Below are 14076 nucleotides of genomic sequence, written 5' to 3'. Positions count from 1 at the left end.
CCTACAGGAAAGATGTAAATAAGGTTGAAAGAGTACAGAGACAATTTACAAGGATGTTGCTGGGACTGGAGGACCTGAGTTATAGGGAAGGATTGAATAGGTTGTGACTGTATTCCTTGGATTGTAGAATATTGAGGGGAGATTTGATAGATTAGATGCAAAATTAGATGCAAAAATACAGATAGGCTAAATGCAAGTAGGCGTTTTCAATTCAGTTTGGGTGGGACTACAACTAGAGGTCATAGGTTAAGGGTGAAAGGTGAAAAGTTTAAGGGGAACACAAAGGGAAACTTCTCACTCAGGGCGTTGTGAGATTGTGGAGCAAGTTGCCAGCACAAGCGTGCGAGCTTGATTTCAACGTTTAAGAGAAATTTGGATAAGTACATGGTTGGTAAGAGTATGGAGGACTTTGGTCCACGTGCAGGTCGATGGGAGTATGCAGTTTAACTGGTTCAGCACAGACTAGATGGACTGAAGGGCCTGTTTCTGTGCTGTATTTTTCTATGACTTTATGACTCAGTGACTGGTCTGGACCCCAGATATCAACTCACAAAGAACAAGTTTTCTCACAATGTAGATATAGTTTGCAAACTGATAAGACAATCTCTTCTAATTGAAAGATTGTTTGTTAAATAATGTAAAATATACAAGCAGTGACACCAGCGATTAAGGTATCTCCCTGAGTTTTCCCTATTGTAAACCGCACAGAGGAAGCAGTAGATAATTGCTTAAGGAGGCACACGTGATTGTGGATGCTGGAAATGCGAAGCAACATACAAAAGAGTTGGAGGAAATCGGTGAGTCAGGGGTTATGTTCGTTACTGAGGGATGGTGCAGAGCACACACCAGCACGTCAGCTTGCAGGCTATTGAACTGAACTTTACTGATACTCTGCTAGTACAACATGTGAACTCCTCCTATGTGGGAGTGGCCAATCGAGTGAAATAGGAATAACTCTATTATCTAATACATCTCCCCTTTCTTGAAAAAAAAAGAAAAACTATGTATGTACTTCTTGTCTATAGAACAGCACTGAAATTGTGGTCACTGAAATTGAACGATTCAGTTCACTTTACCCATAGCACGAAACTTATGCTCCTTACATAAGCAAAAAAAAGAATTGCCAACACTATAACTGCCTTTCTCTTTGTTTTTAATGGTGTCTCGTTCTCTTTATTTTCCTCTTTTTTTACCAATTCCTTATTTTTAAGAACAGTCTCACTTTGTGAAATGTTTTCAACATTAAAACTCTTTTTAAAAAACACCGACTCTAATGGAGGTCAGGGCAGACTACCTGAACACTCTGGCAAAGTGAGAGGGTTACTCTGCCTCTTTGGTCACCTGCCCCAAGCTATTAGACTTGTTGTGCTCGAGATTGAGGGTGAATGCAGAGCGCACACCAGCACAACAGCACACAGGCTGTTCAACTGAACTTCATTGATACTCTCCTTACACAATCTGTCAACTCCTCCCCTGTGGGAGCGCCTAACTGAGTGACATAGGGAATAACACTATTATCTACCACTAAGGTGGATAAGCGACATTTGGTGCTAAGACCCTTTGTTTGGACTGGAAAGAAGGTCGGGAGATAGCCAGTGATATGGAGGGGGCGGCGGGGGGAGAGAGCTGGAGCAAGAGCCGGTGGTGAGGAGATGACAGGCAGATAAGGAAGGGAGGAAAGTGGGAGTGAAGTTAGAAAGTGAAGATGATTGAATCTGATAGGAGAAGATGGTGGATCACGGAATGAAGTGGGAAAGGAACCAGTGGGAGGAATGTGATGGGCAGATAGAGAAGGTGGGGAAGGGGTTGGAAACAGGATGATAGGGGCTCGGACAAGTATAGGGATAGATCAGGAGAGGAAAGAAAAGAGACAGAGGTGTGGGGCAGCTTTCCAGAAAAGGATAGGCATCAGTTGGATCAGGAGGAAAATAAAGGCTGAATGAAACAGACAGCAGCAGTTACTAGAAATTAGCAAGTTCAAAGTTCACACTATCAGTTTGGATAATACCCATGTGGAATATGAGGCACTATTCCTCTAATTTGCACTTAGCTTTGGCCATTCTGCTCCGATGTCTTATGGTCTTAGGTTCCAGGAGTTAGAATATTACAGCACATTTGCAATGGGAACAGTGTGATAATACAGAGCCAATCAACGGATATAGACTTACCACCACAATCAATGCAGAGGACCTCTTCTGAACTCCAACCAAGTACATTATGAGCAGCAATGTAGTTACAACAAAGCAGAAGACTGAGACAAACATCAGCCAGCCTTGATCTGAAGCGAAAGGAACTCGAGATGAAGCCACAAGGATCCAAACAAGGCCACCAAAAACCTAGAAACACAAGGCAAAAAAAAAGTTAGTGAATAAAATAGTCATCTCTTTTTACTTGTAGTTTGAAATGAAGAGAAATTTGGAACACAGAACACAGGGCAGTACAGCACAGGAACAGGTTCTTCAGCCCATTATGCCCTGCTGAACTAATTAAGCCAATAACACCTAAACTATTCCCTTCTTGCCTGCACGTGAAACGTATCTCTCCATTCTCTGTATGTGCTTAATGCAGATCCTCTTAATACCACTTTAGTGCCTGCCTCCATCACCACCCCGATTAGTGCATTCCAGGCACCCAGCACACTGTGTAATAAACTTGTCCTGCAAGTTTTGAACTTCCTCTCTTTTGCCTTAAATACATTTCATCTAGTATTAGGTATTTCAAACCAGGAAAAGAAGATACTGGCTGTATATTCTATGTCTCTCGTGATTTTATAAACTTCTATCAGGTCTCCTTTCAGCACTCATCGATGAGATAGAAAACTAGTCTTTAACTTGTTGAATGCCAGAGCAGGCTTAAGGGGCCAAATGACCTATTCTTGCTCCTTATTTTTATGTTCTTGCAGACATTTTGGCTTATTCATAATTCCCTTGGCATTGCCCAAAATACTTGTCAAAATCCCTTAAATTGGAGCACCAAAATACTTGTCAAAATTCCTTAAATTGGAAGACCCTTAACTTGGTGTTCCATCCAGCAGCACATTCACTTGGCCCACCACAGCCTGCACTTGAAAGGCAGGATTATTCAGTAACAAAAACAGCAACAATGATCACTCCGTGGAATGGACTCCTTTGGGAAATGGTGGAGGGAACTAATACCGATTCATTTCGGGATAATATACAGAGTAATTGTGAACTGACATATAGTAAGTGCAGCACATTGGGAGGGAACTGATGATAATGGTGGACCTGTCATGCCCAAATCTTTCACCTTTGAGGCTTGTGTCTTTTTTGGTGTCTGTATGGACTATCCAGAAGCTGTTGTTATAATTTGACAATATCTGTGCAAAATGAAGGAGTTGGAGAGGTGAATGAGGCAGAATTCCTCCTGCATTAATAACTACAGATCTGTGCAAAATGTCTCAAGACTGTACCTGACAGGAATACTGTACCTTCTAGACAGATTGGCCCTCTGAGGGTGACAGTTGTAGTTTTCAATGAATAGCTGAGGTGACTAGAACCAATGAATACGTGTCCCTCAGAGTCCCAGAATTCATCAGTGCGGAACCAAGTGCTTTGGCCTGCCAAGTCTGCGCTGACCATCAAACACCCTTTGATATAAATCTCATCATTCTCATCCAGATTCTAATACTCACCCAAAAACTGGGGGAATAAAACCGGAGAACCTGATGTACTGGAGACTAGGATTGAACCTTGGCCACTAGTGCTGTGAGGCCGTAGCTCTACCAGCTGTGCTGAGAAGTAGAGAGGGGATCATTATAGTGAAGAGTCTTCAGCCTTGAATTTGTTTCACAAGTTATCCATGAACATGGTTCATTCCTAGTGTCTGCTTCACATTAGTTTTAGCTATTATCCATTGTTATATCTGACCTTAGCTTTCAATACGACCTCTGCGTCATCTTTAGGTTTCAGGCCTAGTTTCCACCTCACTTTTACTTCTGTCCTTCCTTCATTTTAACTCCACTCTGAATGAGAACCTTGAATTCCTCCTTAGCTCCAGCTGTCCGGAGAAGGGTTGGAACCCTGAGTATTTTACCAACCACCTGCTACACGAACAGGCAGGGAATAGAGGGATATGGACCATAGGCAGGCAGATGGGATTAATTAGACTGGGACCAGGGTCAGGCATGGTAGGCACTGTTCTATATCCTATATTTCTTCGAGGCAGGTAGGGAAGCAAAATCCATCAACAGGGACCCCCACCACCCAGGTCATGCTCTCTTCTCACTGCTGCCATCAGGAAGAAGGCACACAAGCCTCAGGGCTCACTCCAAGCAGCTCCAGGAATTGTTATCACCCCTCAACCATCAGGCTCTTGAGCCAAAGGGGATAACTTCACTTAACTTCACTTGCCTCATCATTGAAATATTCCCACAACCAATGGACTCACTTTCAAGGACTCATCTTCTCATTGTATCAATATTTATTACTTATTTATTTATTATTATTGTTTTATTATATTTGCTCAGTTTATTGTGCACTCTGGTTAAATGCCTTAGTTGGGCAATCTTTCATTGATTCTGTTATAGTTATTGTTCTATAGATTTGCTGAGTATGCCCACAAGAAAATGAATCTCAGGGTTGTATATGGTGATATATATGTACTTTGATAATAACCTTACTTTGAACTTTGAATTGAACAAAGTAAGATTCTTTATCCATCCTTCTTACTTTTTCTTCTTCAGCAGTCTTTTAGGATTGAGGATGACTATACTCTACTCCAGATTTGTGGATCCTGAGGTGGCAAGTGAGGTCAATGTAGACTCTCCCACCAAGACAGCAGGATGCTTCTCATGGGACTGCATATTTTGTAAGGTGATGCACTCATTTTCTGACACTTATCCATGGTCTCTGGGTTCTCTCAATGCTGGAACTAGATACATTCAATGCCACTCAATAAGCCCTGCTTTGATTCAACTTTAACTTGGAGACAGAGGCAAGTTGTAGATAGTTGTTTTTTCTGACCAGAATCCTGTGACCAGTGATGCTTTGCAAGAATCAGTGATACACTTAAGTTATTGCGATGAGATTGAGAGCCTAGTGACATGGTGTCAAGACAACAACCTTTCCCTCAATATCAGCAAAACAAAAGAGCTGGTCTTTGACTTTAGGAAGTGGTGCAGAGTGGATGCCCTTGAATGCATCAATGATGCTGAGGTGGAGATTGTTCAGAATTTCAAGTTCCCATGTGTAAACATCACCAATTGTTTGTCCTGGTCCAGCCACAGAGATGCTATGGCCAATAAAGTACACCAGCATCTCTGCTTCCTCAGAAGCCTAATAAAATCCAGCATGGCCTAATGGACCCTCATCAACGTTTACAAATGCACCATGGAAAGCACCCAATCCGGATACGTCACAGCTTGGTATGGCAACTGCTCAGTCAGGACTGCAAGAAACTGCAGAGAGTTACAGACAGAGCTCAGGACATCATGGGAACCAGCCTTGCCTCCACTGACCCCATCTACACTTTCGGCTGCCTCAGGAAACCAGCCAACAAAATCAGACTCTCCCACACGGGGCGTTCTCCCTTCTCCCGTCTTCCATAGGGTGTAGGAGTCAAAAGTTTGTAAACACACGCCATCAGGCTCAAGGACAACTTCTATCCCGTTGATCTAAGACTCTTGAATAGACCTCTCAAAAGATGAACTCTTGATTTCTCTTAATGTACCTCCTGGTTTTTGCCCCTTCCTTTCTACCTGCACTACCCTTGCTCACTAAGTATAACTCTAACACAATATTTTGCTTCCTGGTATTGCTTTTCACTGTTTATCAACTTGACATACTTATGTTTTGGGATTCTATGAACAGATGACATATAAGACTATTTTTTTCACTATATCTTGGTACATGTGGCAATAAGAAATCAAGGTCAAAATGTCGGTGGTCTGATTAGTAACCCTGCAGATGACACAAAAATTGGCAAAGTTGTGAAGCCTGTCAAAGGATTCAGTGGGATATAGGCCAGTTAGAAATGTGTGCAGTGAAATGGCAGATGGAGGTTAATCTGGAGAAATGTGAGATGTAATATTTTGGAAGGTCAAGTGCAAGAGGATTGTATACAGTAAATGGCAGGGCACTTGGGAGCAAGTCTGCAGATCCCTGAAAGTGGAAACGCAAGTAGATAGGATTGCCTTCATTGATTAGGGAATTGATTATAAATATAGGTCTTTATATTTATAAATATAGAACAAGTTAGGTCTTTATTCTTTACTCTTTGGAGCATAGAAGGTTGAGGGGGGACTTGATAGAGGTGTTTAAAATTATGAGGGGTATTGATAGAGTTGACGTGGATAGGCTTTTTCCATTGAGAATGGGGGAGATTCAAACAAGAGGACATGAGTTGAGAGTTAAAGGGCAAAAGTTTAGGGGTAACATGAGGGGGAACTTCTTTATTCAGAGAGTGGTAGCTGTGTGGAACGAGCTTCCAGCAGAAGTGGTTGAGGCAGGTTCGATGTTGCCGTTTAAAGTTAAATTGGATAGATATATGGACAGGAAAGGAATGGAGGGTTATGGGCTGAGTGCAGGTCGTTGGGACTAGGTGACAGTAAGAGTTTGGCACGGACTAGAAGGGCCGAGATGGCCTGTTTCCGTGCTGTAATTGTTGTATGTTATATGGTTATATAGGGAAATCATATTGCAACTGAATAAAGCTTCAGTGCGGCCATATTTGGAAGTCTCCAACCAGGATTTTATGCGCTACCACTGGAACCCCCATGCCCCCTTCCCCCACCAACACTCTGCAATCCCGTGTCTCTCAGGACCCACTGCCAGCTCTTGGGTCCTTGGAGACTCCAACTTCCTCTCACCCCATCGTCCCTGAACATCCCAACCCTCCCCTCTCCTCTGATACTACCAAGACCCCCTCCCCCAACCCCGATCACTGCTCTCATCCGTGCCGGGCCCTCACCATCCTCTCCGAGCTTCCCCTCTCCGAAGCAGAATGTTCTGTCCTAACTAAGGGCCTCAGTTTTATGGCCCTGCGCCCACACCTCAGTGAGTTCCGGGCCCGCCATGGCACTGAGCTCCTCTTCTGCCACCTCCGTCTTTGTGCCTACTTCTTTTGCACCGATGACCCCTTCTCCCACCTTCAACCCTCCTCCTCTTTCTGGACACCCAGCTCTGGTCTTCCGCCTGCTCTGGACCTTTTCATTGCCAACTGCTGATGGGACATCAATCGTCTCGACTTCACCATTCTCCTCTCCAGTTCCGAACTCACTGATTCCGAACGCACTGCTCTCCACTCTCTCTGCAGTAATCATAACCACACCATCTAACCTGCAGATAAGAGAGGTGGGGGTGCTGTAGCAGTCTGGCAGACTGACCTCTACCTTGCTGAGGCCAGACAACAACTCTCAAACACATCCTCTTACTTACTCCCCACTAAGGAGCACCAGGCCATTGTCACCAACAGCATCGTTGACCTTATCAACTCTGGGGATCTCCTAACAACTGCCAGCAACCTCATAGTTTCCACAACCCACACCTGCCGTTTCTATCTCCTATCCTAGAACCACAAACTTGGCTGTCCAGGGAGGCCTATTGTTTCTGCTTTTTCCTGCCCCACTGAACTTACACCTGCATACCTCTACTCAGTTTTATCCCTCTGCTTCAGTCCCTACTTACCTACATCCGTGACACTTCACACGCTCTTGATCTTCTTCAATGATTTCAAGTTCCCTGGCCCCGATCATTTTATTTTCACTATGGATGTCCAGTCCCTATACACCTCCATCCCCTATAAGGAAGGCCTCAAACCTTTCCGTTTCTTTCTGGATACCAGACCCAACCAGTTCCCCTCCACCACCACTCTCCTCCAGCTGGCACAAATGGTCCTCACTCTCAATAATTTCTCCTTTGGCTCCTCTCACTTCCTTCAAACAAAAGGTGTAGCCATGGGCATATGCATAAGTCCCAGCTATGCCTGCCTGTTTTGTCAGCTACGTGGAACAGTATATGTTCCAAGCCTACACTGGTATCACTCCCCCAACTTTTCCTATGCCACATTAACGACTGCATTGGTGCTGCTTCCTACACTCATGCCGAGCTCTTTGACTTCATCAACTTTGCCTCCAACTTCCACCCTTCCCCCAAATTTACCTGGTCCATTTCCAACACCTCCCTCCCCTTTCTTGATTTCTCTGTCTCTGTCTCTGGAGACAGTTTATCTACTGATGTCTTTTATAAACCTACTGACTCTCACAGTTACCTGGACTATACCTCTTCCCACCCTGTTAGTTGTGAAAATGCCATCCGCTTCTCTCAGTTCCTCCCTCAGCCACATCTGATCTCAGGATGAAGTTTTTCAGTCCAGAACTAAAGAGATCTCCTCTTTCTTCAAAGAAAAGAGCTTCCCTTCCTCTACCATCAATGCTGCCCTCAATCGCAACTCTTCCATTTCACACACGTCTACCCTCACCTCATCCTCCCACCACCCCACCAGGGACAGAGTTCCTCTTTTTCTCATCTACCACTCCACCAGCTTTCACGTCCAGTACATAATTGTCCATAACTTCCACCATCTCCAATGGGATCCCACCACCAAGCACATCTTTCTCTGCCCCCCACTTTCTGCTTTCCACAGGGATCACTTCCTAAGCGACTCCCTTGTCAAGTCGTTTCTCCCCACTGACCTCCCTCCTGGCACTTATCCTTGCAAGCTGAACAAATGCTTCACCTGCCCCTACCTCCTCCCTCATTGCCACTCAGGGCCCCAAAAAGTTCTTCCAGGTGAGGTGACACTTCACCTGCAAGTCTGTTGGGGTCATCTACAGTATCCGATGATCCCAATGTGACCTCTTGTATATCGGTGAGACCCGACGTGGATTGGGAGATCGCATTGCCGAGCACCTACGCTCTGTTCACCAGAAAAATCAGGATTTCCCAGTGGTCACACATTTTAATTCCACTTCCCGTTCCCATCTGGACATGTCAGTTCACGGCCTCCTCTACTGCCGCAATGAAGCCACGTTCAGGTTGGAGGAACAACACCTTATATTCCATCTGGGCAGCCTCCAACCTGATGATATGAACATCAATTTCTCAAACTTCTGGTAGTGCCACCCCCCCCCCTCACCATTCCCCATTCCCATCTCTCACCCTATCTCCTTAACTGCCATCACCTCCCTCCAGCGCTCTCTTCCTTCCTATTCTTACATGGCCTTCTGTCCCCTCTTATCAGATTCCCCCTTCTCCAGCCTTTTATCTCTTTCACCAATTGACTCCCCAGCCCCTTACTTCGCCACTCCCCCTCTCCCGGTTTCACCCATCACCTACTGCCTTCTATTTCTTCCTCCCCTTCTCACTCTGACTTCTTATCTTTTGTTCTCCAGTTCTGATGAAGCATCTCAGCCCAAAACATCAACTGTTTACTCTTTTCCATAGATGCTGCCTGGCCTGCTGAATTCCTCCAGCATTTTGTGTGTGTCGTTTGGAATATTATTTGCAGTTCACAAGAAGGATGTGGAGGCTTCGGAGAAGATACAGAAGGGGTTCAAAGTCAAAGCCAAAGTAAGTTTATTGTCAAAGTACGTAGATGTCACCTTGGGATTCACTTTCTTGCAGACATTCACTGTAGAACAAAGAAATACAATGGAATGAATAAAAATCTACACCCAAAAATTGACAAGCAACCAAACTGTGCAAATGCAAAAAGGATAATTAATAAATAATACTGAGTTGTAGAGTACTTGAAAGTGAGTCCAGAGGTTGTGTTCAGTGATGAGTTCAGGGTTGAAGTGAGTGAAGTTATCCACACTGGTTCAGGAACCTGATGGTTGAATAACTTTTCCTGAACCTGGTAGTACGTGACCCAAGAATCCTGTACCACATTCCTGACGGCAGCAGTGAGAAGAGAGCATGGCCTGGATAGTGGGGGTCCTTGATGATAGACGCTGCTTTCTTGTGGCAGCGCACCTTGTCGATGTGCTCAACGGTGAGGAGGGCATTTCCTCTGATGGACTAGGCTGTATCCACCACAGTTTTTAGGCTTTCCTTGTCTTGATCGCTCCATACCAGACCCTGATACAACCAGTCAGAATATTCTCCACTATGCATCTATAGAAGTTTGTCAAGAATTTAGATGTCGTGCTGAATCTGTGCAAATTTCTAAGAAAGTTGAGGTGCTGTCGTGTCTTCTTTGAAATCCATCGGGATTTTGCTGGGCTTAAAGAATATTAGCTATAAGGAGAGGCTGGACAAACTTAGATTGTTTTCTCCTGAACATCAGAGATGGGGGAGTAATCTAACCGAAGTACAGAAAACTAGGAGGCTTATTCAGGGTAGATAGAGTCTTTTTCGCAGAGTGGAAATGTCAAAACTAGAGGGCATAATTTTAAAATGAAAGGAAGGAATTTTAAAGGGTACTTATGAGTTTTTTGTTTACAGGATATTAAGTGCCAGAGGAGACATTTAGGAACATCAAGATGGAACTGTACTAAATCCAAGATTGTTCTGCTGATTCACACTAATGTTTTGCTGTCAGTTCACAAAACCAAGTCTTCTGAGCTGTTACCACTGCAATCTGCAGCCTGTAATTTCCCTTTAAGAAAACACACTTTTGAACCGTCTAAATGTACCAGTGATTTTACGATCTTCTGAAGGACTCAGCGAACTTGACTCTCAGGGATTGCGGGTACAGCACCTGAAAGCCGCGGGATATCTGCCATTGCCAGAAAAGAGAAAGCTGGGAGTGTCTTCAGACCGGACTGAAGCAGCTGGGAGCATGACTTTCCTCCATAGCATTCTGCTGGCCAATGGGAGCAAGAGACAACATAAGGGCAAGATCGCTGCGTCAGAGAGAAATGAGAGATTTCTGCATTCCCTGCTTCACTGAGCATATCTCATCCCCCACACTTCCAGATGTGTCGTCACAGAGGTTCTCATCCAGAGGACGAGAAAAAATACACCACAATTCTCATGGACCTTATATGACACTCATGAGCAATTGTGTTCCCATAAAATCATTCAGAGGCACCACCTGACCTCAAGGCCAGGATGAACCAAGACATTCACAATCAGCCAAGGGCTAGTTTGGTGGCATTCAGGACTGGCCTTCCAGGAAAGTACAAGAGGTCCAGGTGTGGCCTCCAGAAAGCCATTGCACACGCCGAGTGGGAATTATGCACTAAACCTGAATTTAATTTAGATTCATGAACCCCCTGAGGCTGATGTCAGAACATCCTTCGGGAGGGCGGGGGGGGGGGGGAACGAACCAACAGAAATCATTTGACCTGATATTGTACCTGGAAGTCCTGTGCTAATCAGCTGGTTGGGCATTCATTTATATCTTTATCCTTTTGCTTCAGCAGTCTGAGATACCCACCTGTTTCAATTATACCAGTGCCCAAGATGAACAAGGTAACCTGCTTTAATGACATCATATCATAACACTTACAGTCAGCGGCTATTTTATTATGTGCCTCTGGTGCCTAATAGAGTAACCACTGCACTGAGTGTACATTTGTGGTCTTCTACTGCTGTAGCCCATCCACTTCAAGGTTTGATATGTTGTACGTTCAAAGATGCCTTTCTGCACACCACTGTTGTAGCGTGTGGTTATTTGAGTTACTGTCGCCTTCTTGCCAGCTTGAAACAGTCTGGCCATTCTCCTCTGACCTCTCTCATTAACAAGGCATTTTTGCCCACAGAGCTGCTGCTCACTGGACTTTTTTTTTGCTTATTTTTCACACTAGTGTCTACAAGTTACAAGTTCTGGAGACTATTGTGTGTGAAAATTGCAGGAGATCAGCTGTTTCTGAGATACTCAAACCACCCTGCCTGGCACCAATCATTCCATGGTCATAGTCACTTATATCATATTTCTTTCCCCTTGGGATGTTTTGTCTGAACAACAACTGAACCTCTTGACCATGTCTGCATGCTCTCATGCATTGAGTTGCTGCCACATGATTGGCTAATTAGATATTTGCATCAACAAACAGGTGTATAGGTGTACCTAATAAGGTGGCCACCAAGTGTATATCCACTATGCTGAAGTGCTGTGAGAGGTTGGCCATGAAGTAGAGGAGTGACTTGGATCCGCTCCAATTTGTCTACCATCACAATAGCTCAACAGCAGATGCCACTTCATTGGGTCTCAGCTCTGGAACATCTGGACAATGAAGATGCATACAGTACATTAGGCGAGCTTCTTTGGCTATAGCTCAGCATTCAGCATTATCATTCCCTCAGAACTAATCACTAAGCTCCAAGATCTAGGCCTCGGTACATCCTTGTACAGATGGATCCTCGATTTCCTCACTTGCAGATACCTGTCAGTATGGATTGGACACAACATCTCCTCCACAATCTCCATCAGCACAGGTGCATCACAAGTCTGTGTGCTTATCTCCCAGTCTACTCACTTTATACCTATGATTGTGTGGCTAAGTACAGCTCCAATGCTATACTTAGCTTTGCTGACGACACCACTGCAGGTGGCCGAATCAAAGATAGTGACGGATCATCATGTAGGAAGGAGATTGAAAATCTGTTTGAGTGGTGCCACCACAACAGCATCTCTCTCGATGACAACAAAACGAAAGAGCTGAATATTGACTACAGGAGGAAGAATCCAGAGGTCCATAAGCCAGAGCTCATTAGGGGAATCGAAGGTGAAGAGGGTCAGTAACTTTATATTCCTTGGTGTTATCATATCAGAAAATCTGTCCTGGGACCAGCATGTACGTGCCATTACAAAGAAGGCATGACAGGGCCTCTAATTTCTTAGAATTTTGCAGAAATTCAGCATGCCTCTAAAACTTAAACACTAAAGCCCAGGAACAGAAAAGACTACAAAAAGTGGTGGATACAGCTCAGTCCATCTCTGGCAAAGACCTCCCCATCACTGAGCACATCTATAAGGAGAACTGCCACAAGAAAGCAACATCCATCGTCAAGGAACCCCACATTCCAGGTCACGCTCCCTTCTCACCACTGCCAGTGAACAGGAGGTACAGGAGCTTTGGGTCCCACACCACCAGGTCAGGAACAGTTATGACCTGAACTTACACGGAAAATTTCACTCACCTCAACTGAACAATAGACTCACTTTCAAGGGCTCTGCAGTTCATGTTCTCAGTATTTTTTTTAATTTGCACACTTTGTCTTCTTGTGTATATAGGTTGTTTGTCAGTCTTTGTTTATGCATAGCTTTTTGCACAAATTCTATTGTATTTGTTTGCCTGTAAATGCCTGAAATAAAATGAATCTCAAGGTAGTATATGGTGACACACTTTGATAATAAATTTACTTTGACTTTGATGTGAACATAATGTGAACAGACAGGGAATGGAAGGATAGAGACTATGTGCAGGCAGACATGGAATTTATATTGGCATTCTGGCTTACAGTGCAGAAGAACTGGCCTGTTCCTGCATTCCACTGCTCTATGTTCTAAGTTCTACATGGAAAATTGCCCACTATTTCCGGGACCTTGCCAAAATCCTATATTTCAGAGGACAGTGCTGTGCAGAGGGGACTGATCAGTAAAGGAACTTGGTCCTGGGGATGTTAGGTGGAAGTGTCACCTTCTCATACACTTCAATGAATATCTAGGACAGCTAGGAGACTAGAGAACTTACATGGGAAAGCAAAGTCCCCAATTCCTGTTGAATGATAACATCAAAGGCATTAGTAAGGTCAGATGGGGACTCTCAAAGAGGGAGACATTGTAGCAAAATTAGGAGGCAGGCATTCAAAGCTGGCGTGAGAAGAAACTACTTCTCACAGAGGGTGGTGAATCTATGGAATTCTCAGCACTAGAAGATTGCGGCAGCTTGATCAAAATAAAGTAGACCTTTGTTTGGAAAACTGGAGAATTGAAGGGAACTGGCGCAAAAGAGAACTATGACCCCTAAGGCAGATCAGTTCTGATCATGTTGAATGGCAATGCAGGTTTGAGGATCCAAATAGCCTATTAATGTTCTCATGTCACTGTACGTCTGGATAGATGGAATCCAGTCTGTGATTCAGAGAACAGTCCAGTTCAGGACAGGCTTTTCGGTCCATGATATTGTGCCAAACTAATTAACTAATGATACCTCATCCATTCTACTTG

At 44.3% G+C, this 14076-nt stretch overlaps 1 protein-coding gene across 2 annotated transcripts in view; it reads right to left on the bottom strand.

Moving 5' to 3' along the window:
* Positions 1-14076, bottom strand: part of LOC134359507 (myelin and lymphocyte protein-like) — a 29975-nt gene that overhangs the window by 9557 nt on the left and 6342 nt on the right. Inside the window, exons 1-2 of one of the 2 annotated variants that reach the window (XM_063072862.1) lie at positions 2522-2621; positions 2169-2336 (exon numbers count right to left, since the gene is read on the bottom strand). In XM_063072862.1, the coding sequence (XP_062928932.1) occupies positions 2169-2336; positions 2522-2602 (249 nt within the window). In that variant the 5' untranslated portion in view covers positions 2603-2621. Of the gene's footprint in view, positions 1-2168; positions 2337-2521; positions 2622-14076 lie in introns of those variants that run through there. The other variant, XM_063072855.1, reaches the window with a different exon arrangement.

Source organism: Mobula hypostoma, chromosome 2 (assembly GCF_963921235.1).
Source record: "Mobula hypostoma chromosome 2, sMobHyp1.1, whole genome shotgun sequence".
Taxonomy (NCBI): domain Eukaryota; kingdom Metazoa; phylum Chordata; class Chondrichthyes; order Myliobatiformes; family Myliobatidae; genus Mobula; species Mobula hypostoma.
The sequence above is the reverse complement of the archived record's forward strand: the minus strand, read 5'-3'. Positions and strand labels throughout refer to the sequence as shown.